The 27,643-nt window shown below is 45.9% G+C and overlaps 1 protein-coding gene across 2 annotated transcripts; it reads right to left on the bottom strand.

Annotated features, from left to right (window-relative positions):
• Positions 1–91: 91 nt before the first annotated feature.
• On the bottom strand, positions 92–26,808 carry MRPL45 (mitochondrial ribosomal protein L45). Of its 2 annotated transcripts, XM_055257353.2 has the most exons (8): positions 26,471–26,808; positions 24,798–24,975; positions 23,947–24,064; positions 16,488–16,586; positions 4,286–4,334; positions 2,297–2,446; positions 769–942; positions 92–561 (listed from the first exon to the last, which is right to left on the bottom strand). In XM_055257353.2, exons 1-8 carry the CDS (start codon positions 26,603–26,605, stop codon positions 475–477), a joined length of 990 nt encoding a protein of 329 aa, XP_055113328.2. In that variant the 5' UTR covers positions 26,606–26,808; the 3' UTR covers positions 92–474. The 2 variants fall into 2 exon arrangements, with proteins under 2 accessions (XP_055113328.2, XP_055113329.2); XM_055257354.2 differs by lacking the exon at positions 2,297–2,446 and having other exon boundaries at positions 26,471–26,681.
• Between the last annotated feature and the right edge of the window lie 835 nt (positions 26,809–27,643).

Below are 27,643 nucleotides of genomic sequence, written 5' to 3'. Positions count from 1 at the left end.
ACTCACAAGTAGGCTCATCTTCCACTTCTGCCATCTGAAGGCTGGTCTATGCCCAGCCTGAACCAGGGGAAATGTACAGAACTCACCAAAATTTTTCCAACACAATGACAGCATTTTATTTCAAACTCTGATCCCTGCCTTGTGATTACAAAGAGGATGCTGCTGGTTGTCTCTCACAGTCCCTGCTGTGGGAAAAACTGATATCCAATGTTCTCTGAAACATACTGTCTTTCATCTAGACTCAGAAGCTAGACACAAAATTTAAAAAAGAAGAGTGTCCATGGCCATGTTATACCTACCACCTGCTAGGGCCCAGTCATCAGTCGTGGTTGCTGAGGATGAGACTGCTGAAAAGACCTGAGCAGGATGGGAGAGAACAAAAGTGGTTCTTTCTATAGCATGATGGGAATGGGAGACTTCAAAGTTTCCAGCAGCCTCATCACCCAGGCTTCACCCTAGAAGTCATTTTTGTCATTAGGCTAGCTGAGGCTTCTGGGCCTCTCCTTGTGCCTCTTCATATTCTTCTTCTGGTTTCAGCTGAGGGCCAGGAATCATTACCGTCTGAAAGAGTAGGATGCCAAGTTACCCACCAACCAAGGCCATGGCTAACCCAGAAGAGCTTCACGCCTTGCTCCCACCCACCCAACCCACCCAGCCTTCCCTTCCCGGGTGGTGCATCACCCCCTCTCGCCACTAGGTGGAGCCCGACAGAGTGGCTTAGGAGACCACGAGTGCCTCAGCTCCCTTAAATCATGCAAGCCACCTTACCTTAAGGATGGGCTGCTTAGGGGGTGCCCATGGGGGAACGATCTTGGTATGCATTCTCCAGCTTCCATAGGGGTTTGTCAACTGCTTTTCGAATACAACATACTCCAGGACATCCTTGGGTACATCTTCCTGTCCATACATCAACCGGCCAAACCGGTCATAGATGGCCAGAGTCTGCAAGGATAAAAGCCAATCTGGCCTCTTAGATTTTTTGGTGTGTGAGCGTGAGTTGTTTGTTTTATTGCCACACAACCTTCTTTTTTTGAGACAGAGTCTCACTCTGTTGCCCTGGCTGGAGTGCAGTGGCATGATCTCAGCTCACTGCAACCTCCACCTCCTGGGTTCAAGCAATTCTCCTGCCTCAGCCTCCCAAGTAGCTGGGATTATAGGCACGTACCACCACTCCTGGATGATTTTTTTTTGTACTTTTTAGTAGAGACGAGGTGTCACCATGTTGACCAGGTTGGTTTCCAACTCCTGACCTCAGGTGATCCGCCTGCTTCGGCCTCTCAAAGTGCTGGGATTACAGGCATAAGCCACCACGCCCAGCCTGCCACACAACCATTTTTGAAACCACCATAAGAAAAATCTTTTTTTTTTAATTTTTTTTTTTTGGAGACAGAGTCTTGCTCTGTTGCCCAGGCTGGAGTGCAGTATCGTCTCACTGCAACCTCTGCCTCCCAGGTTCAAGTGATTCTCCTGCCTCAGCCTCCTGAGTGGGTGGGACTACAGGCACACACCATCATGCCCGGCCAATTTTTCTATTTTTAGTATACACAGTGTTTTGCCATGTTGGCCAGGTTGGTCTTAAACTCCTGACCTTGTGATCTGCCCGCCATGGCTTCCCAAAGTGCTGGGATTACAGGCATGAGTTATTGTGCCCAGCCAGAAAAAATCTTAATGGGTAGAAAAAAAATTATCTCAGAATTCTGAATCTCGGACTATCTGATCAACTACTGACACTTTATTCTTACAAGTTCTTTGACAGGGGGCAGAGAGAGGGGGAAGTCAAGACCAAGGAGTGGGGCACAATGGCTCATGCCTATAGTCCCAGCACTTTGGGAGGCTGAGGTGGGCAGATCACTTGAGCCCAGGAGTCTGAGACCAGCTTGGGCAAAATGACAAGACCGGTCTCTACAAAAAATACTAAAATTAGCCAGGCATGGTTGCGTGCCCCTGTAGTCCCAGCTACGTGGAGGCTGAGGTGGGAGGATTGCTTGAGCCCAGGTGGTTGAGGCTGCAGTGAGCCATAATCACATCACTGCACTCCAGCCTGGGTGACAGAATGAAACCCTTTCTTGGGGGGAAAAAAAAATCAGGAAGAGTGGGAGAGAATATCCTCACACATGTCTTAGTAGAGCCTACATGTAACAGTGGGAAGGGGACAGCGGCACAGCAAGGAAGACAGATCACAGTGTACCTTTTGTTACTGTCTACAGTCCTGGGCAACCATACCCAGCACTCCAGAGGGAGGTGCCCAAGCTCAGAGTGAAAAAAAGCTGGGAGGAAGGCAGACTAGTGCCTCTACCTGCCGGGTGTGCATGCGTACGGTGACCTGGCCATACATGTTGCCCTGGTTCATCATACTTGAACAGCGAACTTGAACAACATGGGAGGGCTCTAAAGATTCCACGAAGCTCCAGCGGACGGTCTTATATTTGATGTCCCAGGTCATGTCCTAAGGGCAGAGGAGAACAAGTTCAACTGCATTTTTCCCTCCCTTTAAGGAAGCTGGTGCTGCCACACTGCTCTCACTTCCTGCAAGACTACAGCCAACAGGCAGCACGTTTCCCACCACATGCTCTCTTGTGCCTATTTTCTCTCGCATCTTCCCAAGTTTCGATTAAGCTATTGGTCAAGCTCACCTGACAACTCTCTCTTCATCTAAATCACAACTTCAGACCCACCTTCCTCTTTGAGGACCCTTCTCCAAATCAATGAGAACCACATTCCAAACTGCCAGCATGCCCAATACACCATCATCCCTCCCATACACTTTCATAATGTGGCAATTATTGCATGTACTTGTATTGACGCATATATATATTTTTCCCACTCACCTATTAACAATGAAAAGTGGGAATTTTACAGGGCTATAAGGGCTAAACTGCTAGGACTTGGGAAGACTGATAGAAACTGAAGTTCTACTGATAGAAACCCAAGTTCTTTTTTTATTTATTTTTATTTTTGAGATGGGAATCTTGCTCTGTTGCCCAGGCTAGAGCACAGTGGCGCAGTCTCGGCTCACTGCAAGCTCCGCCTCCCGGGTTCACGCCATTCTCTTGCCTCAGCCTCCCGAGTAGCTGGGACTACAGGCGCCCGCCACGACGCCCGGCTAATTTTTCTGGATTTTCAGTAGAGACGGGGTTTCACCATGTTAGCCAGGATGGTCTTGATCTCCTGACCTCGTGATCTGCCCGCCTCGGCCTCCCAAAGTGCTGGGATTACAGGCGTGAGCCACCGCACCCAGCTCTAAGTTCTTATTCTTGGATCTCTAACTGAACCACAAAGTTCTTATCCTTGGGGGTCCCTCCAAGTGCCTCACACTCCTGTAACCACTCAATATAAGCCTCATGAACTCTTGTTAAATCCCTCATGATAGTGCAGGCATATGGAGGATGTGGCCTAGTATGGCCCATATCCAAGCCTCAGGACCTATGCTCCTGCCGTGTCATTACTGTTTGTTGAAGGACTTCTTTCATTTGCCAGGGCCCTTACCAGAGTCCGTGTGAAGACATTATCATTCAGCTACAAGCAATGAACCTTCAGCCTGTGCCTTAAACTTCCTACACTCTTAAAACTGATCCTTCTTAAGAAAAAACCAGGCAGGGTGCGGTGGGGCTCATGCCTGTAATCCCAGCACTCTGGGAGGCCGAGGCAGGTGGATCACCTGATGTCGGGAGTCTGAGACCAGCCTGACCAACGGTTGAGAAACCCTGTCTCTACTAAAAATACAAAATTAGGCCGGGTGCGGTAGCTCACACCTGTAATCCCAGCACTTTGGGAGGCCAAGGTGGGCGGATCACGAGGTCAGAAGATCGAGACCATCCTGGCTAACACTGTGAAACCCGGTCTCTACTAAAAATACAAAAAATTAGCCGGTGTGCTGGCGGGTGCCTGTAGTCCCAGCTACTCAAGAGGCTAAGGCAGGAGAATGGCGTGAACCCGGGAGGCGGAGCTTGCAGTGAGCCGAGATAGCGCCACTGGACTCCATCTCACAATAAATAAATACATACATAAATAAAAAATTAGCCGGGCATGGTGGTGCATGCCTGTAATCCCAGCTACTTGGGAGGCTCAGGCAGGAGAATTGCTTGAACCTGAGAGGTGGAGGTTGCGGTGAGCCAAGATCACACCATTGCACTCCAGCCTGGGCAACAAGAGTGAAACTCTGTCTCAAAAAAAAAAAAAAAAAAAAGAAAGAAAGAAAGAAAAGAAAAGAAAAGAAAAACCAGAGATGACATCTAGAATCTGCCCACTCAGTCACCCCACAGTTCTAAGGAGGATGAGAACTTACTGGAAAACAGTGTTCAGTTACCAAGGTATGAAGTCGGTCATGGTCTGAGCTAGAAAAGAAAGCAGTAAATATCATTTGACTACTGCTCTTATAATACTCTGTATGAAGATTGAAAATGGCCCTGAAAATGGAAAACAATTCATTTTTACAAATGTTTTCGGCACATCTAGTATAAGCCAGGTATAAAATATGCTAAATTCTAGGGGCACAAAGACGAACAATAATGTGATTTACCAGAAAACCCTGAGATCTAGTAGCAGAATAAAATTATATTACAAATAAAAAATAAATTTTAAAAAAATTATGTTTAAGCCGGGCGTGGTGGCTCATGCCTGTAATCCCAGCACTTTGGGAGGCTGAGGCGGGCGGATCACGAGGTCAGGAGATCGAGACCATCATGGCTAACAAGGTGAAACCCCATCGCTACTAAAAATACAAAAAAAATTAGCTGAGAATAGTGGCGGGCGCCTGTAGTCCCAGCTACTCGGGAGGCTGAGGCAGGAGAATGGCATGAACCTGGGAGGCAGAGGTTGCGGTGAGCTGAGATCACGCCACTGCACTCTAGCCTGGGTGACAGAGCGAGACTCCGTCTCAAAAACAAAACAAAACAAAACACAAAACAGACAACAAACCCTAGCTCCTATAGATACAAGATTTTAGGAGGGTTCCTAGCTGATGAGTCTCAAACCTAAGGCCATAGATTAGCTTCTTTCAGATACACAAGTGACTTTTCCAGTTTACTATGAGCAGTTTAACTCTTTGTCCCCTTTGAAAAATCTTGCTCTCTAAGCCCAGAATGGGTAAGGGATTAGTTCTAACATGTCTATCTGCTTCCCTTTCATCTCTATTCCTAATAGGAAAGATTCCAAGTCATTTTCTCTACTGTAGGAACAGACCAGACTAGACTGAGCTGTGGTGACAACTACCATGATGACCACCACTGGCACCTCTGAGTGAACTCTTCCTCCTCACTATCCTGGCATAGAAGTCTTCAGTGGAAATAAACTCCATTTTCCATGAGTTCACTTACTATTTTGCAAGAGAATTTACTCCGAAAAGGTAGACATCTGCTTCTGCAACATAACAGATTGAGTTAATGTAAAACTACTTCTACTATAAACATTTAGAAATGTTGGATAAAATGGGCCTGGTGCGGTGGCTCATGCCTGTAATCCCAGCACTTTGGGAGGCTGAGGCGGGCGGATCATGAGGTCAGGAGATCAAGACCATCCTGGCCAACATGGTGAAACCCTGTCGCTACTAAAAATACAAAAATTAGCCGGGTACAGTGGCACGCGCCTGTAGTCTCAGCTATTCAGGAGGCTGAGGCAGGAGAATCGCTTGAACCCGGGAGGTGGAGGTTGCAGTGGGCCAAGATCACGCCACTGCACTCCAGCCTGGCAACAGAGGGAGATCCCACCTCAAAAAAAAAAAGGAAACGTTGGATAAAATGTAAAACAGACAAATACACTTTTTTTTTGGACTGCACCACTGCCCTCCAGCCTGGGCTACAGAGTGAGACTCTGGGACTACAGGTGTGTGCCACCATACCCAGCTTATTTTTGTATTTTTAGTAGAGTTGGAGTTTCACCATGTTGGCCAGGCTGGTCTCGAACTCCTGGACTCAACTGATCTGCCCGCCTCGGCCTCCCAAAGTACTGGAATTATAGGCATGAGCCACCACACCTGACCAAAAAATAATTTGACAGAAACCACCCCTAAGGAAACCCAGACATTGTAATTATTAGTAAAGACACAAATCAATTGTCCTAAATATGCCCAATGAGCAAAGGAAACCATGGACAAAGAAGTAATGAAATCAGAAAAACAATGTGTGAACACATTGAGAATATCGCTAAAGAGACAGAAATTAAACAAGGGAACCAAACAGAAATTCTGGAGCTAAAAAGTACAATAAATTTTAAAATTCACTAGGGGGGTTCCACAGCAGATTTGAGCAGGCAAAGGATCAGTGAACTTGAGGATAAGGTAATTAAAATTACATAGTCTAAAATGCAAAGAGAAAAAATAATGAAGAAAAATGAACAGAACCTTGAGGGACCTGTGGGATATCATCAGGTATACCAAATACACATCATAGGAGTCCCAGAAAAAGAAGAAAGAAATGGATAGAAAAAAAATTTGAAGAAATAATGCGGCCAGGCACAGTGGCTCATACCTGTAATCCCAGCACTTTGGGAGGCCAAGGTGGGTGAATCACCTGAGGTCAGGAGTTCGAGACCAGCCTGGCCAACAGGGTAAAACCCTATCTCTACTAAAAAATATAAAAATTAGCCAGGTGTGGTGGCAAGCGCCTGTAATCTCAGCTACTTGGGAGACTGAGGCAGGAGAATCACTTGAACCTGGGAGGCGGAGGCTGCAATGAGCCGAGATTGGGCCACTGCACTCCAGCCTGGGCAATAAGAGTAAAGCTCCATCTCAAAAAATAAAATAAAATAAAAATAGCATGCAAAAAAAAAGAGAAAAAGAAATAATGGCTGCAGACATCCCAAATCTGATGAAAGACATTAATATGTACATTCAGGAAGCTCAAAAACCTCCTAGCAAGAGTAATATAAACTGAAAGAAATCCATATCAAGAAACATTAAAACCAAAGTGTCGCTGGGCGCAGTGGCTCACGCTTGTAATCCCAGCACTTTGGGAGGCTGAGGCGGGCAGATCACGAGGTCAGGAGATCGAGACCACGGTGAAACCCCATCTCTACTAAAAATACAAAAAATTAGCCGGGCGTGGTGGCAGGCACCTGTAGTCCCAGCTACTCAGAGAGGCTGAGGCAGGAGAATGGCGTGAACCCGGGAGGCGGAGCTTGCAGTGAGCTGAGATCGCGCCACTGCACTCCAGCCTGGGTGACAGAGCGAGACTCCATCTCAAAAAAAAAAAAAAACAAAAAAAAAAAAACAAAAAACCAAAGTGTCAAAACCCAAAGAATGAATCTTGAAAGTGGCAACAGGCTGGGCACAGCAGCTCATGCCTATAATCCCAACACATTGGGAGGCAGAGGCAAGAGGATCACTTGAGGCCAGGAGTTCGAGACCAGCCTGGGCAACAAAACGAGACCCCTGTCTCTACAAAAAATTAGAAAAAAAAAAAAATTAGCCAGGTGCACTGTGGCACACACCCGTAGTCCCAGCTACTCAGGGGCTGAGGTGGGAAGATCACTTGGGCCCAGCAGGTTGAGGCTGCAGTGCAGCTATCATTGCACCACTGTGCTCACTCCAGCCTGGCTGAAAAAGTGAGACCCTGACTCTTAAAAAAAAAAAAAAAAAAAAAAAGAAAGAAAGAAATAAGGAAAGAAAGAAACAAAGGCTAAAGGGGATCCTTCAGGCTAAAATGAAAGGACACCAGAAAGTAACTCAAAACCACAAGAACAAAACAAAAAACCCTAGTAAAAGTAACTACATAGGTAAATATAAAAGCCTGTATTACTGTACTTTTGGTTTATAATTCCTCATTTTTCATCCTATATGATTTAAAAGGCAAATGCATAAAACAATAATTATGAATTAATGTAATGGGCACCCAAAGTATAAAACTGTAATCTGTGACAATGAAGCAGGAGAGACATAATAAAGTGGGAGAGAGAGACATATAGGAGCAGAGTGTTTGTATATTATTGAAACTAAGTTGATATTATTCAAACTAGGTTGAACTAGCCACCGCGCCTGGCTGTGTTTCTCTATTTCTGCAAAAACCACTGTTGAGGATGGGCGGTGGCTCATGCCTGTAATCCCAACACTTTGGGAGGTCGAGGCGGGTGGATCATCTGAGGTCTGGAGTTTGAGACCAGCCTGGCCACTTAATGGGAAAGGACAATCTCTTCAATAAATGGTGCTAGAAAAATGAATATTCTCATGCAAAAAAAAGCAAAAACATCACATATTTTTCACTATATACAAAAACTAACTCAAAATGGAGCAAAGACCTAAATGTGAGAGCTAAAACTATAAAAATCTTAGAGAAAAAGGAAGGGGAAATACTTCATGACACTGGATTTGGCAACGATTTCTTGAATATGACACCAAAAGAAAAAACCCGATGTGGTAACAAAAGAAAAAAACTTGAAAAACTGGATTTCATCAAAATTTAAAACTTTTTTGCATCAAAGGATACTATCAAGAGTGAAAAGACAGCGGGCACAGTGGCTCACGCCTGTAATCCCAGCACTTTGGGAGGCCAAGGCAGGTGGATCACCCAAGGTCAGGAGTTCAAGACCAGCCTGGCCAACATGGTGAAACTCTGTCTCTACTAAAAATACAAAATTAGCCAGGCATGGTGGCGCATGCCTGTAATCCCAGCTACTCAGGAGGCTGAGGCAGGAGAATGGCTTGAACTCAGGAGGCAGAGGTTGCAGTGAGCCAAGGTCACGCCATTGCACTCCAGCCTGGGCTTCAAGAGCAAAACTCCATCTCAAAAAATAATAATAATAAAAGAGTGAAAAGACAAACCATAAAATGGGGGGAAATATTAGCACAGCATATATCTGATAAGGGATTAATATCCAAAATATATAAAGAACTCCTATAACTCAACAACAAAATAACAGCCTAATTTAAAAATAGACCTTTCTGGGCTGGGTGCAGTGGCTCATGCCTGTAATCCCAGCACTCTGGAAGGCTGAGGCAGGTGGATCATCTGAGGTCAGGAGTTCGAGACCAGCCTGGCCAACATGGTGAAACCCCGTCTCTACTAAAAATACAAAAATTAGCTGGGCATGGTGGTGCATGCCTGTAATCCCAGCTACTCGGGAGGCTGAGGCAGGAGAATCACTTGAACCCAGGAGGCAGAGGTTGCTATGAGCTGAGATCGTGCCACTGCAGTCCTGCCTGGGCGACAGAGCAAGACTTCATCTCAAAAAAAAAAAAAAAAAGACCTTTCTTCAAAGAAGACGTACAAAAGGCCAATAGCACATGAAAAGATGCTCAATGTCACTAGCTATTAGGGAAATACAAAGCAAAACCATAAGATACCACACTTCACACCCATGAGGATGCCTATTATGAAAAGAAAAAGGTTGGGCGTGGTGGCTCACACCTGTAGTCCTAGCATTTTGGGAGGCCAAGGCAAGAGGATTGCTTAAGCCCAGGAGTTTGAGACCAGCTTGGGCAATACAGTGAGACCCCATCTCATATATATATATATATATATATATATATATATATATTTTTTTTTTTTTTTTTTTTTTTTTTTTTTTTTTTTAAATAAAAAGGAAAGTGGCCGGGCACGATGGCTCACGCCTGTAATCCGAGCACTTTGGGAGGCCAAGGCAGGTGGATCACGAGGTCAGGAGATTGAGACCATTCTGGCTAACATATGAAACCCCATCTCTACTAAAAATACAAAAAATTAGCCAGACGTGGTGGCAGGTGCCTGTAGTTCCAGCTACCCGGGAGGCTGAGGCAGGAGAATGGCTTGAACCCGGCAGGCAGAGCTTGCAGTGAGCCAAGATCGTGCCACTGCACTCCAGCCTGGGCAATAGAGCAAGACTCCATCTCAAAAAAAAAAAAAAAAAAATATATATATATATATATATAAAGGAAAGCAATAGGTATCAGTGAGGATGTAGAGAAACTGCAATCCCTGTGCATTGGTCGTAGGAATGTAAAACAGTGTAGCTGCTAAGGAAAACCATATGGTGGTTCCTCAAAAAGTTTGAGTTTTTTTTTGAGACAGAGTCTCACTCTGTCACTGAGGCTGGAGTGTAATGACACAATCATAGCTCACCACAGCCTCAAAAATCCCTGAGCTCAAGCAATCCTTCTGCCTTAGCACCTTGAACAGCTGGGACTACAGGCATGCACCACCATGCCTGGATGATTTTTTAAATTTTTTATAGAGATGAGGCCTCACTCTGTTGCCCAGAACAATCCTCCCACTTCGGCCTCCAAAAGTGCTGGATTACAGGTATAAGCCACCACCCAGCCCCTCAAAAAGTTAAACACAGTGTTATCATGTGATCCAACAACTTCAGTTCTGAGTATATACCCAAATGAATTGAAAGCATGAACTCAAACAGATACACGTACACCAACAATCACAGGAGCATTATGCCACAATAAAAGGTGGAAACAACCTGAATGTCCGTCACTAGATGAATGGATAAACAAAATGTGGTGTATATACATAAATGAAGTATTATTCAGCCTTAATAAGGAGACATATGTGGCCGGGCACGGTGGCTCACACCTGTAATCCCTGCACTTATGGAGGCTGAGGCAGGCAGATCACCTGAGGTCAGGAGTTCGAGACCAGCCTGGCCAACATGGTGAACCCCGTCTCTACTAAAAATACAAAAATTAACCAGGTGTGATGGTGGGCGTTTGTAATCCCAGCTACTTGGGAGGCTGAGGCTGGAGAATCGCTTGAACCCAGGAGGCAGAGGTTGCAGTGACTGGAGATCAAGCCATCACACTCCAGCCTGGGTGACAAGAGCGAAACTCCATCTCAAAAAAAAAAAAAAATTAAAAAAATTAAAATAAAAATAAGAAGACACATGCTACAATATATATGAACATTGAAGACATCATGCTAAGTGAACTAAGCCAATCACAAAAGATCAAAAACTGTAAGATTCCACTTATGTGAGGTACCTAGATGCCTTCATCTGTTCAGGATGCTATAACGAAAATACCATAAACCAGGTGGCTTATAAACAACATTTATTTCTCACAGTTCTAGAGGCTGGGAAGTCCAAGATCAAGACACTGGCAAATTTGGTGTCTGGTGAGAGCCCGTTCCTCATAGATGTTGACTTCTTGCTGTGTCCTCAATGGGCGGAAGGGGTGCACAAGCTCCCTCAGGTCTCTTTTTTTTTTTTTTTTTTTGAGACGGAGTCTCACTCTGTCGCCAGGCTGGAGTGCAGTGGCGCGATCTCAGCTCACTGCAACCTCCACCTCCTGGGTTCAAGCAACTCTCTTGCCTCAGCCTCCCAAGTAACCGGGACTACAAGTGCATGCCACCACGCCCAGCTAATTTTTGTATTTTTAGTAGAGACGGGGTTTCACCATGTTGGCCAGGATGGTCTTGATCTCTCGACCTCGTGATCCACCTGCCTCAGCCTCCCAAAGTGCTGGGATTATAGGCATGAACCACCACACCTGGACCCCCGGGTCTCTTTTATAAGGGCACTATTCCCATTCATGAGGGCTCCACTCTCATGACCTCATCACCTCCCAGAGGTCCCCCCACAGCCTATACCATCACCTTGGGGGTTAGGATTTCGACAAATGAATTTTCAGGAGACACTAACATTCAGACCATAGTATCAGGATGGGTAAATTCACAGAGAAATAAAGTAGAATGGAGGTTACCAGGTGATAAGGGAAGAGGGCAATGGGGAATTACTGCTTAATGGGTATAAAATTTCTGTCTGGGATGAACAAAATCTGGAAATGGATAGTGGTAAGAATTGTACAACATTGTGAATGTACTTAATGCCACTGAATTATATACTTCAAAATGATTAAAATGGTAAATTGTATATTATGTGTATTTTACCATAAATATATAAAAGCTATTATTAATCTTATAATTTTTAAGATAAATGATTGTCTTAGATTTTTCTAAAATATCTATTTGTTAAAAAAAAATGCAGGAATACAAAATGACAAGAAAACTGTACCAACACTTTGGGAGGCCGAGGTGAGAGGACTGCTTGAGGCCAGAGTTCGAGACCAGCCTGGGCAACACAGCAAGACCCTGTCTCTACAAAAAATTTAAAAATTAGCCAGGTGTGGTGGCATGTACTAAGTCCCAGCTACTTGGGAGGCTGAAGTGGGAGGATCACTTGAGCCTGGGAGGTCAGGGCAGCAGTGAGCCGTGATCGAGCCACTGTACTCTAGCCTGAGTGACAGCACAAGAGCCTGTCTCAAAAACCAAAAACAAGGCCAGGTGCAGTGGCTCATGCCTGTAATCCCAGCACTTTGGGAGGCTGAGGCAGGTGAATCACCTGAAGTCAGGAGTTCAAGACCAGCCTGACCAATATGGTGAAATGCCGTCTCTACTAAAAATACAAAAATTAGCTGGACATCATGGCATGCACCTGTAGTCTCAGCTACTCCGGGGGCTGAGAAGGGAGAATTCCTTGAACCCGGGAGGCGGAAGATGCAGTGAGCGGAGATCGCACCACTGCACTCCAGCCAAGACGACAGAGCAAGACTCCATCTCAAAAAAAAAAACACAAAAACAAAAACAAAAATGACAAGAACTAACCAAAACCCAAAAGAAACAAATAAGACAAGAGAAAATGGACCTATTGAAGACATAGATTTTGAAGTTATCAGACACAGGTTTTAAAATAATTGTGATTAGTATGTTCAAGAAATTAGATGACAGAATGGAGAATTTTACCAGAGATCTGGACACACTAAAAAAAAAAAAAAGAAAATTCTAAAAGTGAAAAACAGAAAATAAATAAAATAAATATAAAATTAAGACCTCGATAGGTAGGTTAACAGCAGATTAGCTACAACTGAAAAGAGGACAGGAAGATAGATCAGAGAATATCCATACTAAAGCTGGAGGGGGAAAAAAAGGTTGGAAAAATATAGAAAAGAGCTGAAGACACATTTGGCACACAGTGAAAGATCTAACATATGTGTATTCAGAACTACACAAGGAGACGAGAAAGTGGAGCAGAAGCAACATCTGAAGAGATGAGTTCTGACTGAGAATTTTCTAACACTGACAAAAAAAGCACCTAAAGATTTAAGAAGCAATATGAACCCAGAGCAGGATAAAAGACACACACATGGCCCAGTGTGGTGGCACATGCCTATAATCCCAGCACTTTGGGAGTTTGAGGTGGAAGGATCGCTTGAAGCCAGGGATTCAAGACCAGCCTGAGCAACAAGGCCAGACCCTGTCTCTACAAAAAAACTAAAAGGGCCGGGCACGGTGGCTCATGCCTGTAATCCCAGCACTTTGGGAGGCCGAGGCGGGCAGATTATGAGGTCAGGAGATCGAGACCATCCTGGCTAACATGGTGAAACGCTGTCTCTACTAAAAATACAAAAAATTAGCCGGGCATGGTGGCAGGCGCCTGTAGTCCCAGCTACTCAGGAGGCTGAGGCAGGAGAATGGCATGAACCCGGGAGGCAGAGCTTGCAGTGAGCCGAAATTGTGCCACTGCACTCCAGCCTGGGTGACAGAGCGAGACTCCGTCTCAAAAATAAATAAATAAATAAATAAAAATTTAAGAAGACAGAGATACCCATAGATAAATCACAGTAAATTACTGAATACTAAAGAGAAAGAAAAAAAATCTTTTTTTTTTTTTTTTTCTGAGACGGAGTTTTGCTCTGTTGCTGAGGATGGAGTGCAGCGGCACGATCTCGGCTCAAAGCAACCTCTGACTCCCGGGTTCAAACGAGTCTCCTGCTTCAGCCCCTCCCAAGTAGCTGAGATTACATGCATGTGCCACCACACCTGGCTAATTTTTTTTTTTTGTATTTTTAGTAGAGACAGGGTTTCACCATATTGGCCAGGCTGGTTTCGAACTCCTGACCTTGTGATCCGCCAGTCTCGGCCTCTCAAAGCGCTGGGATTACAGGCGAGAGCCACCACGCCCAGCCCAAGAGAAAATCTTCAAAGCACACAAAGTCAGCTGGGCATGGTGGCTCACACCTGTAATCCCAGCACTTTGGGAGGCCAAGGTGGGCAGATCACAAGGTCAGGAGTTCGAGACCAGCCTGGCCAACATGGCGAAACCCTGTCTCTACTAAAAGTACAGAAATTAGCTGGGCGTGGTGGCAGGCACCTGTAGTTCCAGCTACTCAAGAGGCTGAGGCAGAAGAATCGTTTCAAACTGGGAGGTGGAGGTTGCAGTGAGTCAAGATTGCGCTACTGCAGTCCAGCCTGGGCGACAGAGTGAGACTCTGTCTCAAAAAAAAAAGATAAATAAAAGCACACAAAGTAAAAATAAATTTTAACAAAATGAAAAAAAAAAGTTAATTTCTCAACAGAAACAACAGTAACGCTGAGGAGGGCGGATCACCTGAGGTCAGCAGTTTGAGACCAGCCTAGCCAACATGGCAAAACCCCGTCTCTACTAAAAATACAAAAATTAGGTGGCTCACGCCTGTAATCCCAGCACTTCGGGAGGCCAAGGTGGGCGGATCACTTGAGGTCAGGAGTTCAAGACCAGCCTGGCCAACATGGTGAAATCCGTCTCTATTAAAAATACAGAAAATAGTCAGGTGTGGTGGTGCGTGCCTGTAATCCCAGTTACTTGGGAGGTTAAGGCAGGAGAATTGCTTGAATCTGGGAGGCAGAGGTTGCAGTGAGCCAAGATCACGTCACTGCACTCCAGCCTGGGCAACAGAGCAAGAGTCCATCTCAAAAAAAACAAACAACAAAAAAAAACCAATGTTTTGAGAAATAAAACAAGGCTGGGCATAGTGGCTCACATCTGTAATCCCAGCACTTTGGGAGGCTGAGGCAGGCAGATCAGATCACCTGAGGTCAGGAGTTTCAGACCACCTGGCCAACATGGTAAAACCCCATCTGTACTAAACATACAAAAATTAGCTGGGTGTGGTGTCATGTGCCTGAAATCCCAGTTACTTGGGAGGCTAAGGCAGGAGAATTGCTTGAACCCAGGAGGCAGAGGCTGCAGTGAGCCAAGATTGCACCACTGCACTCCAGCCTGGGTGACAGAGCTAGACTCCGTCTCAAAAAGGGAGAAAAAAAAAATGACCGGCTTACGTAGCCTGGGCAACATGGTGAAATCCCATCTCTACAAAAATATGAAAACTAGCAGGGTGTGGTGGTACACCCCTAGAGTTCCAGCTACTCAAGGGGCTGAGATGGGAGGATCGCTTGAGCCCCGAAGCTGAGGCTGCAATGAGCTGTGATTGCACCACTGCACTCCAGCCTGGGCAACAGAACGAGACCGTCTCAAAACAAAAAACAAAAACAAGAACAGCCTGGGCAACATCGCGACATCCCATCTCTATTCAAAATAAATAAATTTTTTTTAAAGAAATAAAAGTAAAATTAAATAATTAATGGATTTTAGACTACAGGTTTTTGGTCCCACCTGAAGCCTAGCCATAGCAGCCACAGATCAAAGAATGCCAGCAACAGTCCACGGCTAGTACTTAAGATATTCTAGCCTCCTAATGTTGATTCTTCATCTTCCTAGCAGCCCTAACTTGGATGAATCAAGAAAAAGCTGGGTGGCCAGGTATGGTGGCTCATGCCTATAATTTCTTCACTTTGGGAGGCCAAGGCAGGAGGATTGCTTGAGCCCAGGAATTTGAGACCAGTCTAGGCAACATAGCAAAACCTTGTCTCTACAAAAAAAAGTTTATTTTAATTAGCTCGGTGTGGTGGCAGATGCTGGTGGCCCCAGCTCTACTTGAAGGACTAAGTAGAGTCCTTGAGAGAGCCACTTGAGTCCAGGAGGTCAAGGCTGCAGTGAGCCATGATCATGCCACTGCATTCCAGACTGTGCAACAGTGAGACTCCATCTCAAAAAACAAATGGGGCCGGGCGTGGTGGCTCACGCCTGTAATCCTAGCACTTTGGGAGGCCGAGGCAGGTGGATTGCCTGAGGTCAGGAGTTCGGGACCAGTCTGGCCAACATGATGAAACCCCGTCTCTACTAAAAATACAAAAAAATTAGCTGGATGTGGTGGCGTGTGCCTGTAATCCCAGCTACTTGGGAGGCTGAGGCAGGGGAGTTGCTTGAACCAGGGAGGTGGAGGTTGCAGAGAGCCAAGATTGTGCCATTGCACTCCAGCCTGGGCGACAGAGTGAGACTCCATCTCAAAATAAAAAATAAAAAAATAAAATAAAAGTGGAGGGAGAGCTGGAAATTTTCACAAGAAATATATTCAAAATAACCAAGGAAAGGGAAATGAAGATACGCAAGACAAACACACAAAAAAGATCAGGACGAATTCAGGGGTGAAAAAGGCAGCTATTCGCACAAGGTCCCAACACTTGCAGGTGGAACTGAGACAGACCAAATGGTAGAAATTCCCAGAAGCAGAGAGGGGAGTGAAAGACAGCTTCAGTCACTAATTACTTCCAATATAGGAAGTTCTCTCACTCTAGATCTCTTACCTGAAGGCAGAAAACAAATTCATGCAAAGCAAAAACAAACAAACAAAAAAACTATGCCTAAAATAATAGCTAACTGCTGAGAACAGAATGGGTAAAGATAGTGAGTTCACTTACTTGTTTAGACAAAGGTGAGCTTCAATAAAGATATCCTTAGCTTTTTCAGGGAAGTCCTTTATTTTAAAGTTGGCATCATAGTCTTTTATCCTCCGGATTCTGTAAAATTAAGCCTGAGTATTACTTCTAAAGGTCTTACAATTCAATAATTCACAGCCTACACTGACCTCCATTCATGTCCATCCACTTAATAATTGTTTTGCTTTTTTTTTTTTTTCTTTTTTTGAGTCTCGCTCTGTCACCCAGGCTGGAGTGCAGTGGCATGATCTCGGCTCACTGCAAGCTCCGCCTCCTCGGTTCACGCCATTCTGCCTCAGCCTCCTGAGTAGCCGGGACTACAGGCGCCAGCGACCACACGCGGCTAAATTTTTGTATTTTTAGTAGAGACGGGGTTTCACCGTGTTAGCCAGGATGGTCTCGATCTCCTGACCTCAGGATCCACCCACCTCAGGCTCCCAAAGTCCTGGGATTACAGGCATGAGCTACCATGCCCAGCCAATAATTGATTTTTTAATGTGTCAAGTCCTGGAAATTCAACCTTCTCCCTCTTAAATTAAGCACTCTAAAGAAAGACTAAGACTTCTCATAGTGAAATTTCAGAATTCTAGAATCAAAGATAACATATGCACTAAAAACAGAAAAAACGGGTTTCATACAAGTGCTCGAGTCAAAATAGGCCAGGCGCAGTGGCTCATGCCTGTAATCCCAGCACTTTGGGAGGCCGAGGCAGGTAGATGACTTGAGGTCAGGAGTTTGAGACCAGCCTAGCCAACACGGTGAAACACCATCTCTACCAAAAATCCAAAAATAAGCTGGGCGTGGTGGTGCGCACCTGTAATCCCAGCTACTTTGGAGGCTGAGGCACAAGAATCACTTGAATCCAGGAGGCAGAGGTTGCAGTGAGCAGAGATCGCACCACTGCATTCCAGCCTGGGTCACAGAGCGAGACTCCATCTCAAAAAAAAAAAAAAAAATTAGCTGGGCATGGTGGTGCTGTCTGTAATCCCAGCTACTCAGGAGGCTGAGGCAGGAGAATACTTGAACTTAGGAGGCAGAGGTTGTAGTGATCACACCACTGCACTCCAGCCTGGGCAACAGAGAGAGACTCCATCTCAAAAAAAAAAGAGTCAGAATAACACTGGGCTTCTTTTTTTTTTTTTTTTTGAGACAGTCTCGCACTCCATCGCACAGGCTAGAGTACAGTGGCACAATCTCGGCTCACTGCAACCTCCGCCTCCTGGGTTCAAGTGATTCTCCTGCCTCATCCTCCCCGAGTAGCTGGGACCACAGGCACACATCACCCCGCCCCACTAATTTTTGTATTTTTAGTAGAGATGGGGTTTCACCATGCTGACCAGGCTGGTCTCGAATTCCTGACCTTGTGATCCACCTGCCTCAGCCTCCCAAAGTGCTGGGATTATAGGCCTGAGCCATGGCACCTGGCAACACTGGGCTTCCTAACAGCAACATTAGAAGTTACAAAGACAGGCTGGGTGCGGTGGCTCACGCCTGTAATCCCAGCACTTTGGGAGGCCGAAGCAGGCAAATCATGAGGTCAGGAGATCGAGACCATCCTGGCCAACATGGTGAAACCCCGTCTCCACTAAAATACAAAAAATTAGCCAGGCGTGATGGCATGCACCTGTAGTTCCAGCTACTTGGGAGACTGAGGCAGAAGAATCGCTTGAACCCAGGAGGCAGAGGTTGCAGTGAGCTGAGATCCTGCCACTGCACTCCAGCCTGGGTGACAGAGCGAGACTTCGTCTCAAAAAAAAAAAAGAAGTTATGGCTGGGCACGGTGACTCAGGTCGGTAATCCCAGCACTTTGGGAGGCCGAGGTGGGCGGATCACAAGGTCAGGAGTTCGAGACCGGCCTGGCCAATATGGTGAAACCCTGTCTCTACTAAAAACACAAAAATTAGCCAGGCATGGTGGCGAGCACCTGTAGTCCCAGCTACTCAGGAGACTGAGGCAGGAGAATTGCTTGAACCCAAGAGGCAGAGGTTGTAGTGAGTCAAGATCGCGCCACTGCACTCCAGCCTGGGCGAAAGAGTGAGATTCCGTCTCAAAAAAAAAAAATAAATAAAAAGAAATTACAAAGACAACAGAGCAGTGCTTTTATTATTCATTCACTCATTCATTCATTCATTCATTCACTGAGACAGGGTCTCACTCTGTCACCCAGGCTAGAGTACAGTGATGCCATCAGGGCTCACTGCAGCCTTGACCTCCAGGACTCAAGCAATCCTCCCACTTCAGACTCCCAAATAACTGGAACTACAGGTGTGCACTACCACGCTTGGCTAATTTTCACTTTTTTTTAGTTTTTGTAGAGACAAGGTCTCACTGTGTTGCCCAGCTGGTATTCAACTCCTGCTCAAGTGATCCTCCTGCCTCAGCCTCCCAAAGTGTTGAGATTACAGGCATGACCCACCACGCCCAGACTTCAAGCAGTACTTTTAATTGAGGAAAAAATTATTTCTATCGCAGAATTAAATACCTGGGCAAATTATAAACGAAGTGGGAGAAAAAAAGAAAGACTTCTTTTTAGACTTGCAAGATCTTATTTATCCACCATGCAGCCTTTCTCAGGAAGCTGCTAGAAAATGTGCTCCACCAAAGTAACGAAATAAACTATGAAACCATAAAGACATAGGATCCAAGCAACAGGGAATACAATGTAAGAGGGAGGCAATCAGTCTGACCAACATGGTGAGACCCCGTTTCTACTAAAAATACAAAAATGAGCTGGGTGTGGTGGCGTGCGCCTATAATCCCAGCTACTCAGGAGGCTGAGGCAGGAGAATCGCTTGAACCCGGGAGGCAGGGGTTGCAGTGAGCTGAGATCGTGCCACTGCACTCCAGCCTGGGCAACAGAGTGAGACTCAGTCTCGAAAAGAAAAAGAAAAGAAAAAAGAGGGAGGTAAGAGGAATATTAGATCCTAAGATGTACAGTTGGCCTTAAGAAACTAGTCCAGATTAAAACAGGTAAGAAGACTCCAGGAGGGATTTCTTGAAAAAAATGAAATAAAATATTTAATGTTGCAGGGCGTGGTGGCTCACGCCTGTAATCCCAGCACTTTGGGAGGCTGAGGCGGGTAGATAATGAGGTCAGGAGTTCGAGACCAGCCTGGCCAATATGGTGAAACCCCGTCTGTACTAAAAATACAAAACAATTAGCCAGGTGTGGTGGCGCACACCTGTAGTCCCACCTACTGGGGAGGCTAACGCAGAAGAATTGCTTGAATCTGGGAGGCAGAGGTTGCAGTGAGCCAAGATCACACCATCGCACTCCAGCCTGGGCAACAGAGTGAGACTCCCTCTCAAAAAAAAAAAAAAAAATTGGCTGGGCGCGGTGGCTCACGCTTGTAATCCTAGCACTTTGGGAGGCCGAGGCGGGCAGATCACGAGGTCAGGAGATCGAGACCACGGTGAAACCCTGTCTCTACTAAAACAATACAAAAAATTAGCTGGGCGTGGTGGCGGGCGCCTGTAGTCCCAGCTACTTGGAGAGGCTGAGGCAGGAGAATGGTGTGAACCCGGGAGGCGGAGCTTGCAGTGAGCCAAGATTGCGCCACTGCACTCCAGCCTGGGCAACAGAGCGAGACTCCAGTCTCAAAAAAAAAAAAAAAAAATTAATGTTTTGAATGCACAGAGAGGAAATTACATAACCCATAGTTCCATAAGCAAATGAGCAAATTAAGACACTTCACTTCAGAAAAAAAAAAATATATTATGCAGGAAAGAAAAAGTATTCATAATGTACTATATAACTCAGCTGTCAACAGCATTTTCCAAGTTATAACAATATAAATAGAGAATTTGATTTAATCAAAGTGTTAATTTAAGTGTGTTAAAGGAATTTATCCCAGGGATGTGAGGTTGGTTTAATATTTGAAAATCAATTAATAAGGCTGGGCACAGTGCCTCACGCCTGTAATGCCAGCACTTTGGGAGGTCAGGGAGGTGGATGACCTGAGGTCAGGAGTCCAGGCTGCCTAACATGGTGAAACCCTGTCTCTACTAAAAATACAAAAATCAGTGGGGCATGGTGGCGCGCACCTGTAGTCTCAGCTACTCAGGAGGCTGAGGCAGGACAATCACTTGCAGAGGCTGCAGTGGGCTGAGATGGAGCCACTGACTCCAGCCTGGGCAACAGAGCAAGACTCCATCTCAAAAAAAAAAAAAAAAAGAAAGAAAAAAAAGAAAATCAACTAATATGTCATCATATCAACAGAATAAAGAACAAATATCACATGATCATCTCAATAGACACAAAAAAGCATTTGACAAAATCTGACACCCCTTTATACTCTTTTAACCTCAAAGCCTTGCTTGTACTGTTCTGTTTCCCTAGAATGCTATTCCTCACCACACTTCTCAACCTGGCTAACTCTAAAAAAACACCAACTTTTTTTTTTTTTTTTTTTGAGATAGAGTCTCACTCTGTTGCCCAGGCTGGAGTGCAGTGGTGCAATCTGGGCTCACTGCAACCTCCACCTCCTGGGTTCAAGCGATTCTCCTGCCTCAGCCTTCCGAGTAGCTGAGATTACAGGTATGTGCCACCATGCTTGGCTAAATTTTGTATCTTTAGTAGAGATGGGATCTCACCATGTTGGCCAGGCTGGTCTCGAACTCCCGACCTCAGGTGATCTGCCAGCCTTGGCTTCTCAAAGTGCTAGGATTACAGTTGTGAGCCACTGCATCCAGCCACAATCCCAACTTTAAATATCATTTCCTCAGGCAAGTCTTCTCTGATCTCCCAGACCAAGTTATCTTTTTTTTTTTTTTTGAGACAGAGTCTTGCTCTGTCACCCAGGCTGGAGTGCAGTGGCGCAATCTCGGCTCACTGCAAGCTCTGCCTCCTGAGTTCACGCCATTCTCCTGCCTCAGCCTCCTGAGTAGCTGGGACTACAGGCGCCTGCCACCGCGCCTGGCTAATTTTTTGTATTTTTAGTAGAAACGGGGTTTCCCTGTTAGCCACGATGGTCTCTATCTCCTGACCCCATGATCCACCTGCCTCGGCATCCCAAAGTGCTGGGATTACAGGCATGAGCCACCGTGCCCGGCCATTATCTTTCCCTGTCATATGCTCCACGGCACTCCTACTTCACTACACCTATAATTATTTAATTGTGTGCTATCAGTATTTAATGACTGTTTTCCTCCCCTAGAAGAGAACTGCATGGTAAAACCGTATGTGCTTTGTTCATCATCACCATGGACCCTGCTCACAGTCCAGGAGAGAAATACGTAAGAGGAAACATTGCAGTACAGAGTTATCAGGAGAAATAAATACAAGTGTGCAATTATGATCACAGCAAAGGCAGCACCAAAAATAGTCATGGAGGCCTTAGAAACAAACGTGATAGCCAGGCGTGGTGGCTCACGCCTGTAATCCCAGCACTTTGGGAGGCCTGAGGCTGGTGGATCACCTGATGTCGGGTGTTCAAGACCAGCCTGACCAACATGGAGAAACCCCGTCTCTATTAAAAATACAAAATTAGCCGGACGTGGTGGCACATGCTTGTAATCCCAGCTACTCGGGAGCTGAGGCAGGAGAATTGCTTGAACCCAGAAGGCAGAGGTTGGGGTGAGCCGAGATCCACCACTGCACTCCAGCCTCGCAACAAGAGTGAAACTCCATCTCAAAAAAAGAAGAAAAAAAAAAGTAGGAGGGGAAAAAGACATTTCAGGCAAAGGAAAGGATGTGCAAAGACAAAGAGGAATGGTACAGTACTGGCAAGGAACTGGCAATTAGTTTGGAAATGCTAAAATTTAGGATGAGAAAAATGGAATAAGGACAAAGAATGATGGTGGAGAAAAAGGCAAGGACCAGATTATAAAAGCTTTGTATACCACTGAAGATATCTGGATTTTATTCTTTGGTTAACAGGAAGCCATAAAAGAGTTCTAAGCAGGGAGGTGATATGATAAAATCTTTTTTACTATTATTTTTTTTTGAGACAGAGTTTCGCCCTTGTTGCCCAGGCTGGAGTGCAATGGCACGCTCTCAGCTCACCGCAACCTCCGCCTCCCGGGTTCAAGCGATTCTCCTGCCTCAGCCTCCTGAGTAGCTGGGATTACAGGCATGTGCCACGACGCCCGGCTAATTTTGCATTTTTAGTAGAGACGAGGTTTCTCCATGTTGGTCAGGCTGGTTTTCAATTCCCGACCTCAGGTGATCTGCCCACCTCAGCCTCCCAAAGTGCTGAGATTACAGGCGAGAGCCACCGTACCCAGCCAATAAAATCTATATGTAGAGAAATAAGTCATGGCCATGTGAAGAATTCATACTGACTCAACATACTTATGCACATAAACCTATACATGATTTAGATATAGTCAGAACAGCTACTCTGGGCACACTGTCCTATGGGGTGGCCCTGCTCTGCAATGAACAGTACAAATTTTAAAAAAAGAATAAATACAGTCAGAGCTAGACTGGCCGGGTGTGATGGATCACACCTGTAATCCCAGAATTTTGGGAGGCTGAGGTGGCAGGACTGCTTGAGCCCAGGAGTTCGAGACCAGCCTGGGCAACATAGTGAGACCCCTGTCTCTACAAAAAAAATTTCTTTTAAAAATTAGCCAGGTCGGCTGGGTGCAGTGGCTCACGCCTGTAATCCCAGCACTTTGGGAGGCCGAAGTGGGTGGATCACGAGGTCAAGAGATCGAGACCATCTTGGCCAACATGGCAAAACCCCGTCTCTACTAAAAATACAAAAATTAGCTGGGCGTGGTGGCATGCGTCTGCAGTCCAGCTACTCGGGAGGCTGAGGCAGGAGAATCGCTTGAACCCAGGAGGCAGAGGTTGTGGTGAGCTAAGATATCACGCCACTGCTCTCCAACCTGGGCAACAAGAGTGAAACTCTGTCTCAAAAAAAAAAGGGGCCAGGCGTGGTGGCTTTTGCCTGTGATCCCAGCACTTTGGGAGGCCGAGGCGAGCCTCCTGAGGTCAGGAGTTCAAGACCAGCCTGACCAACATGGAGAAACCGTGTCTCTACTAAAAATACAAACTTAGCCAGGCGTGGTGGCATATGCCTGTAATCCTAGCTACTCAGGAGGCTGAGGCAGGAGAATCACTTGAACCTGGGAGGCGGAGGTTGCGGTGAGCCAAGATCACGCCATTGCACTCTAGTCTGGGCAACAAGAGCGAAACTCCATCTCAAAAAAAAAAAAAGAAATTAAATATATGATTAAAAAAGGATCCTATACACTCCAAAGTCAACTACCTAACTGATGTGACAAAAATTACCAATAAAGGCAGGGATGCTGAGAATCAGAAAGCTCACATTATTTTGCATTAAATACAAACTCTAGTACAAAGGAGAAAATACCATCATGTTATTAAGAGAATGATATCCAACCCAATTAACCCAAAAAGGTCTCTTTGGGATAAGGTAGCAACAAGAAATTGTTATTCTAATACCAACATCGAATTGTCTCAGACACCTACGACACTTGTGATGCCATAGTCTTCTTCATTCGTTCAGTTCTCTCTATCAGTCCCTCCTTTGAAAGAGATGATATGCGTGCATCACCCTCAGGAGGAACATAGGCATCAAATATACCAGCTGCAATAAGGGAAGAAAAAAATTAAGAAAGTGTTGAAAAACTGAGAAAAACTCATAAAATTGAAGTAATGTAAAATTGGGAAGGATTGTGGATATGAAGTAGACTAATGAAACAGACTTCCATGTAGAGAGAACTATGTTACACTAGAAAAAAACAGAACAAGGCCGGGCACGGTGGCTCATGCCTGTAATCCCAGCACTTTGGGAGGCCGAGGCGGGCGGATCACAAGGTCAGGAATTCAAGACCAGCCTGCCCAAGATGGTGAAACCCCATCTCTACTAAAAATACAAAAATTAGCTGGACACAGTGGCAGGTGCCTGTAATCCCAGCTACTTGGAATGCTGAAGTAGGAGAATCGCTTGAACGCAGGGGGGCAGAGGTTGCAGTGAACCGAGATCGTGCCACTGGGTGACAGAACGAGACTCTGTCTCAAAAAAAAAAACAAAAAACAAAAAACAAAACCAAAAAAGCCAGAAAGATTTAAGTCTTCTCTCAGAGCCTCAGTTTCTACTTCCACAAAATGGAGAAATTTCACTCTTGCCTTCTAGGGACAGTGTGAAAGTAAGTTCAAAGAACAGCTTCATGACATACAGTGTGTATAAGGTTAATCATTATTGAGGTTGAACTGACTTCGTGCTTAATTACATATTATCAATCATAGTCTAAGTCATCCCAAGTTCCAAAAGATCTCTGACAGAAGGATCCCAGGTCGGGGTCCCAGAAATACCTCACCTGTACAGGCCAGATGTATGGAACGGTCCGATTTTTCTGGAGGAATAACCAATCCTGCTTTCCGGGCATGTTGCATAAACTCCTTTTCTGTTTTAAATTTAGGTTGATAAATAGGAGGTGTGAAACGTTTTTTAGTTCTTACTGGAACTATAGCTGCGGACTGAGTCACCAGAACTGGCTGGAAGGTAGAGGAAAGGTTAGGAACCTAGAAAAAAGATCTACTACCTTTTACAAACTCTAAGCAAAGCACTATAGAGAGGGAATATCCAAAGAATGCTTCAGGAACAATTATAAAACAATATCACAGGGAAAAATGCATTAGGACCTTAATACTTACGGGTGTCTCTAAATACAAGACAGTTAGCAACCTTTATTAACATCACATTTACTAAAGGCTTTCCTTTAGAACTTTCCACAGTACAGGACTATGCTAACTCCTACGGATACTGAGTTGATTAAAGCAAGTTTCAAAAACTGATGGTGATGGGGAAACGCCAACTCAACACTGAAATGGGCAGAATACTATTCTTTATTATTTTTTGAGGCAGATCGCTAGCCTGGAGTGCGGTGGCACGATCACGGCTCACTGCAGCCTTGACCTCCTGGGCTCTAGCTATCCTCCCACCGCAGCCTCCCAAGTAGCTGGGACTAAGGAGTGCGCCATCACACCCGGCTAATTTTAAATTTTTTTTGTAAAGACCAGGTCTTGGCCGGGCGCGGTGGCTCAAGCCTGTAATCCTAGCACTTTGGGAGGCCGAGGTGGGTGGATCACGAGGTCAGGAGTTCGAGACCATTCTGGCCAAAATAGTGAAACCCTGTCTCTACTAAAAATACAAAAAAAATTAGCAGGGCGTGGTGGCAGGCGCCTGTAGTCCAGGCAGGAGAATGGCGTGAACCCGGGAGGCGGAGCTTGCAGTGAGCCGAAATGGTGCCACTACACTCCAGCCTGGGGGACAGAGCCAGACTCTGTCTCCAAAAAAAAAAAAAAAAAAGACCAGGTCTTACATGTTGCCCAGGCTCATTTCGAACTGCTGGGCTCAAGCCATCCTTCCGCCTCGGACTTCCAGAGTGCTGGGATTACAAGTGTGAACCACCACATCTGGCCCTGAATGCTATTCTTAAAGCATAAGCAAAGTCCTCTTGTAGGCATCTGCTCCATATTTACTCGTGACATTTTGCTCATTCTATCCGGAGTCTCGCTGTAAACTTTATTCTGTCGTTTTAGCACCCAACTGACCAATAAACCCTCGAAAGACCAGGAGACCTTTTCTCTCTGATCATGAGGTTTGCTCAGACAAGGGCAGTGACAGTATGGGACGCCCTCATTTTCGGCTACTCTTCAACGTAGTTCATTTACAAGAATCGAAGATTTGGGAGTCCACCTTCCAACCCATTACTTGTCTCCCCTTTAATATCTCCTCGCCAGACAGACCCAAACCAATTCGGAAAAACGTAATCGCCGTTAATTCACTCGCTCTCACGGCCCTGTCTAGCCTATCCCCATTCGACCACTGAGCTCAGTAGCTAGGTCCTGTCCACCTAAGCCTCTTCCCCGGCCTAGGTATGACTCGTATTGTCCCAGCTCACCAAGGACAATTGCACAGAGAGTATTTCCCTCGACTCTGTCCTCCTCCTCTAGGCCCTAGGGTCCTATCGGCCCCGTCTCTACCCACCTGCCGAGACCACCAGCCCAAAACCCTCGATAAAAGAGACAACACTTGAGGCATGGGGGCTGCCATCTTGTTCCCGCAAAGGCCGCCGGGAAGGGAGCTGAGAGTGAAGAGTGTCGGGTTGGAGAAAAGCCGCATAGGGTGGAGCTAGCACAGGAGTGGAATTTTCCAGGGAGCGCGCCCTCCGCCGAAATGTGAGCAGCGAGGACGCGCACGTGCTCGCGGGACTGGGGGAGGGTGGAGTAGGGAGGGCGGCGTACGGCCGCGCGTGCGCAGGGAGACAACGTTTGGCGTAGGGTGGAACGCACTGTTGTCACGCGCCTGCGAGAGCGCCTGAACGCGAGCTGCGCCTGCGCGCGAGGCTTTCTGAAGGCCGGGGAATGGGCTTTGCTGTATGCTTGGCACGTTGACGTTTATTCCATTAGTTAAAAAAGGAGAAGTAGGCCGTACGCGGTGGCTCACGCCTGTAATCCCAGCACTTTGGGAGGCCGAGACCGGTGGATCACCTGAAGTCAGGAGTTCGAGACTAGCCTCGCCAACATGACGAAACCCCGTCTCTACTAAAAATACAAAAATTAGCCGGGCGTGGTGGCACGCGCCTGTAGTCGCAGCTGCCTGTAGTCGCAGCTGCTGAGGCAGGAGAATCGCTTGAACCCAGGAGGTAGAGGTTGCAGTGAGCCGAGATCGCGCCACTGACTCCAGCCAGAGCTAGACTCCGTCTAAAAAAAAAAAAAAAATTGGGCGTAGAGTGGAACGCACGGTTGTCATGCGCCAGCAAGAGAGCGCCGGGCTTGGTGGCAGGCGGCTGTAGTCTGAGCTACTTGGGAGGCTAAGGCAGGAGAATCCTTCGAACACAGGAGGCAGAGGCTGCAGTGATCTGAGATCCCGCCACTGCACTCCAGCCTGGGTCTCAGAGAAAGACTTTGTCTCAAAAAAAAAAGAGATTGACTACTATGTTCTACTATGTTTACTAAAGCAGAAGATACGTGAATTGACAAAAATATTTGTGATTTGTCATTTCGGAAAAGAGTCACAGAGCAATTACGTAATTTACTTAAGGTTAGATAGATAATAACTGGTAGAACCGAGATTCGAATCTAAGCAGCCTAATTCCAGAACTCATGCAGGTAACTGCTACGTGCTGCTTCACGTTAAGTTGTTAAAGGATTCGTGATG

The sequence above is a fragment of the Symphalangus syndactylus genome, chromosome 20, assembly GCF_028878055.3.
Source record: "Symphalangus syndactylus isolate Jambi chromosome 20, NHGRI_mSymSyn1-v2.1_pri, whole genome shotgun sequence".
Classification (NCBI taxonomy): domain Eukaryota; kingdom Metazoa; phylum Chordata; class Mammalia; order Primates; family Hylobatidae; genus Symphalangus; species Symphalangus syndactylus.
This window is presented reverse-complemented; position numbering and strand designations above follow the sequence as displayed.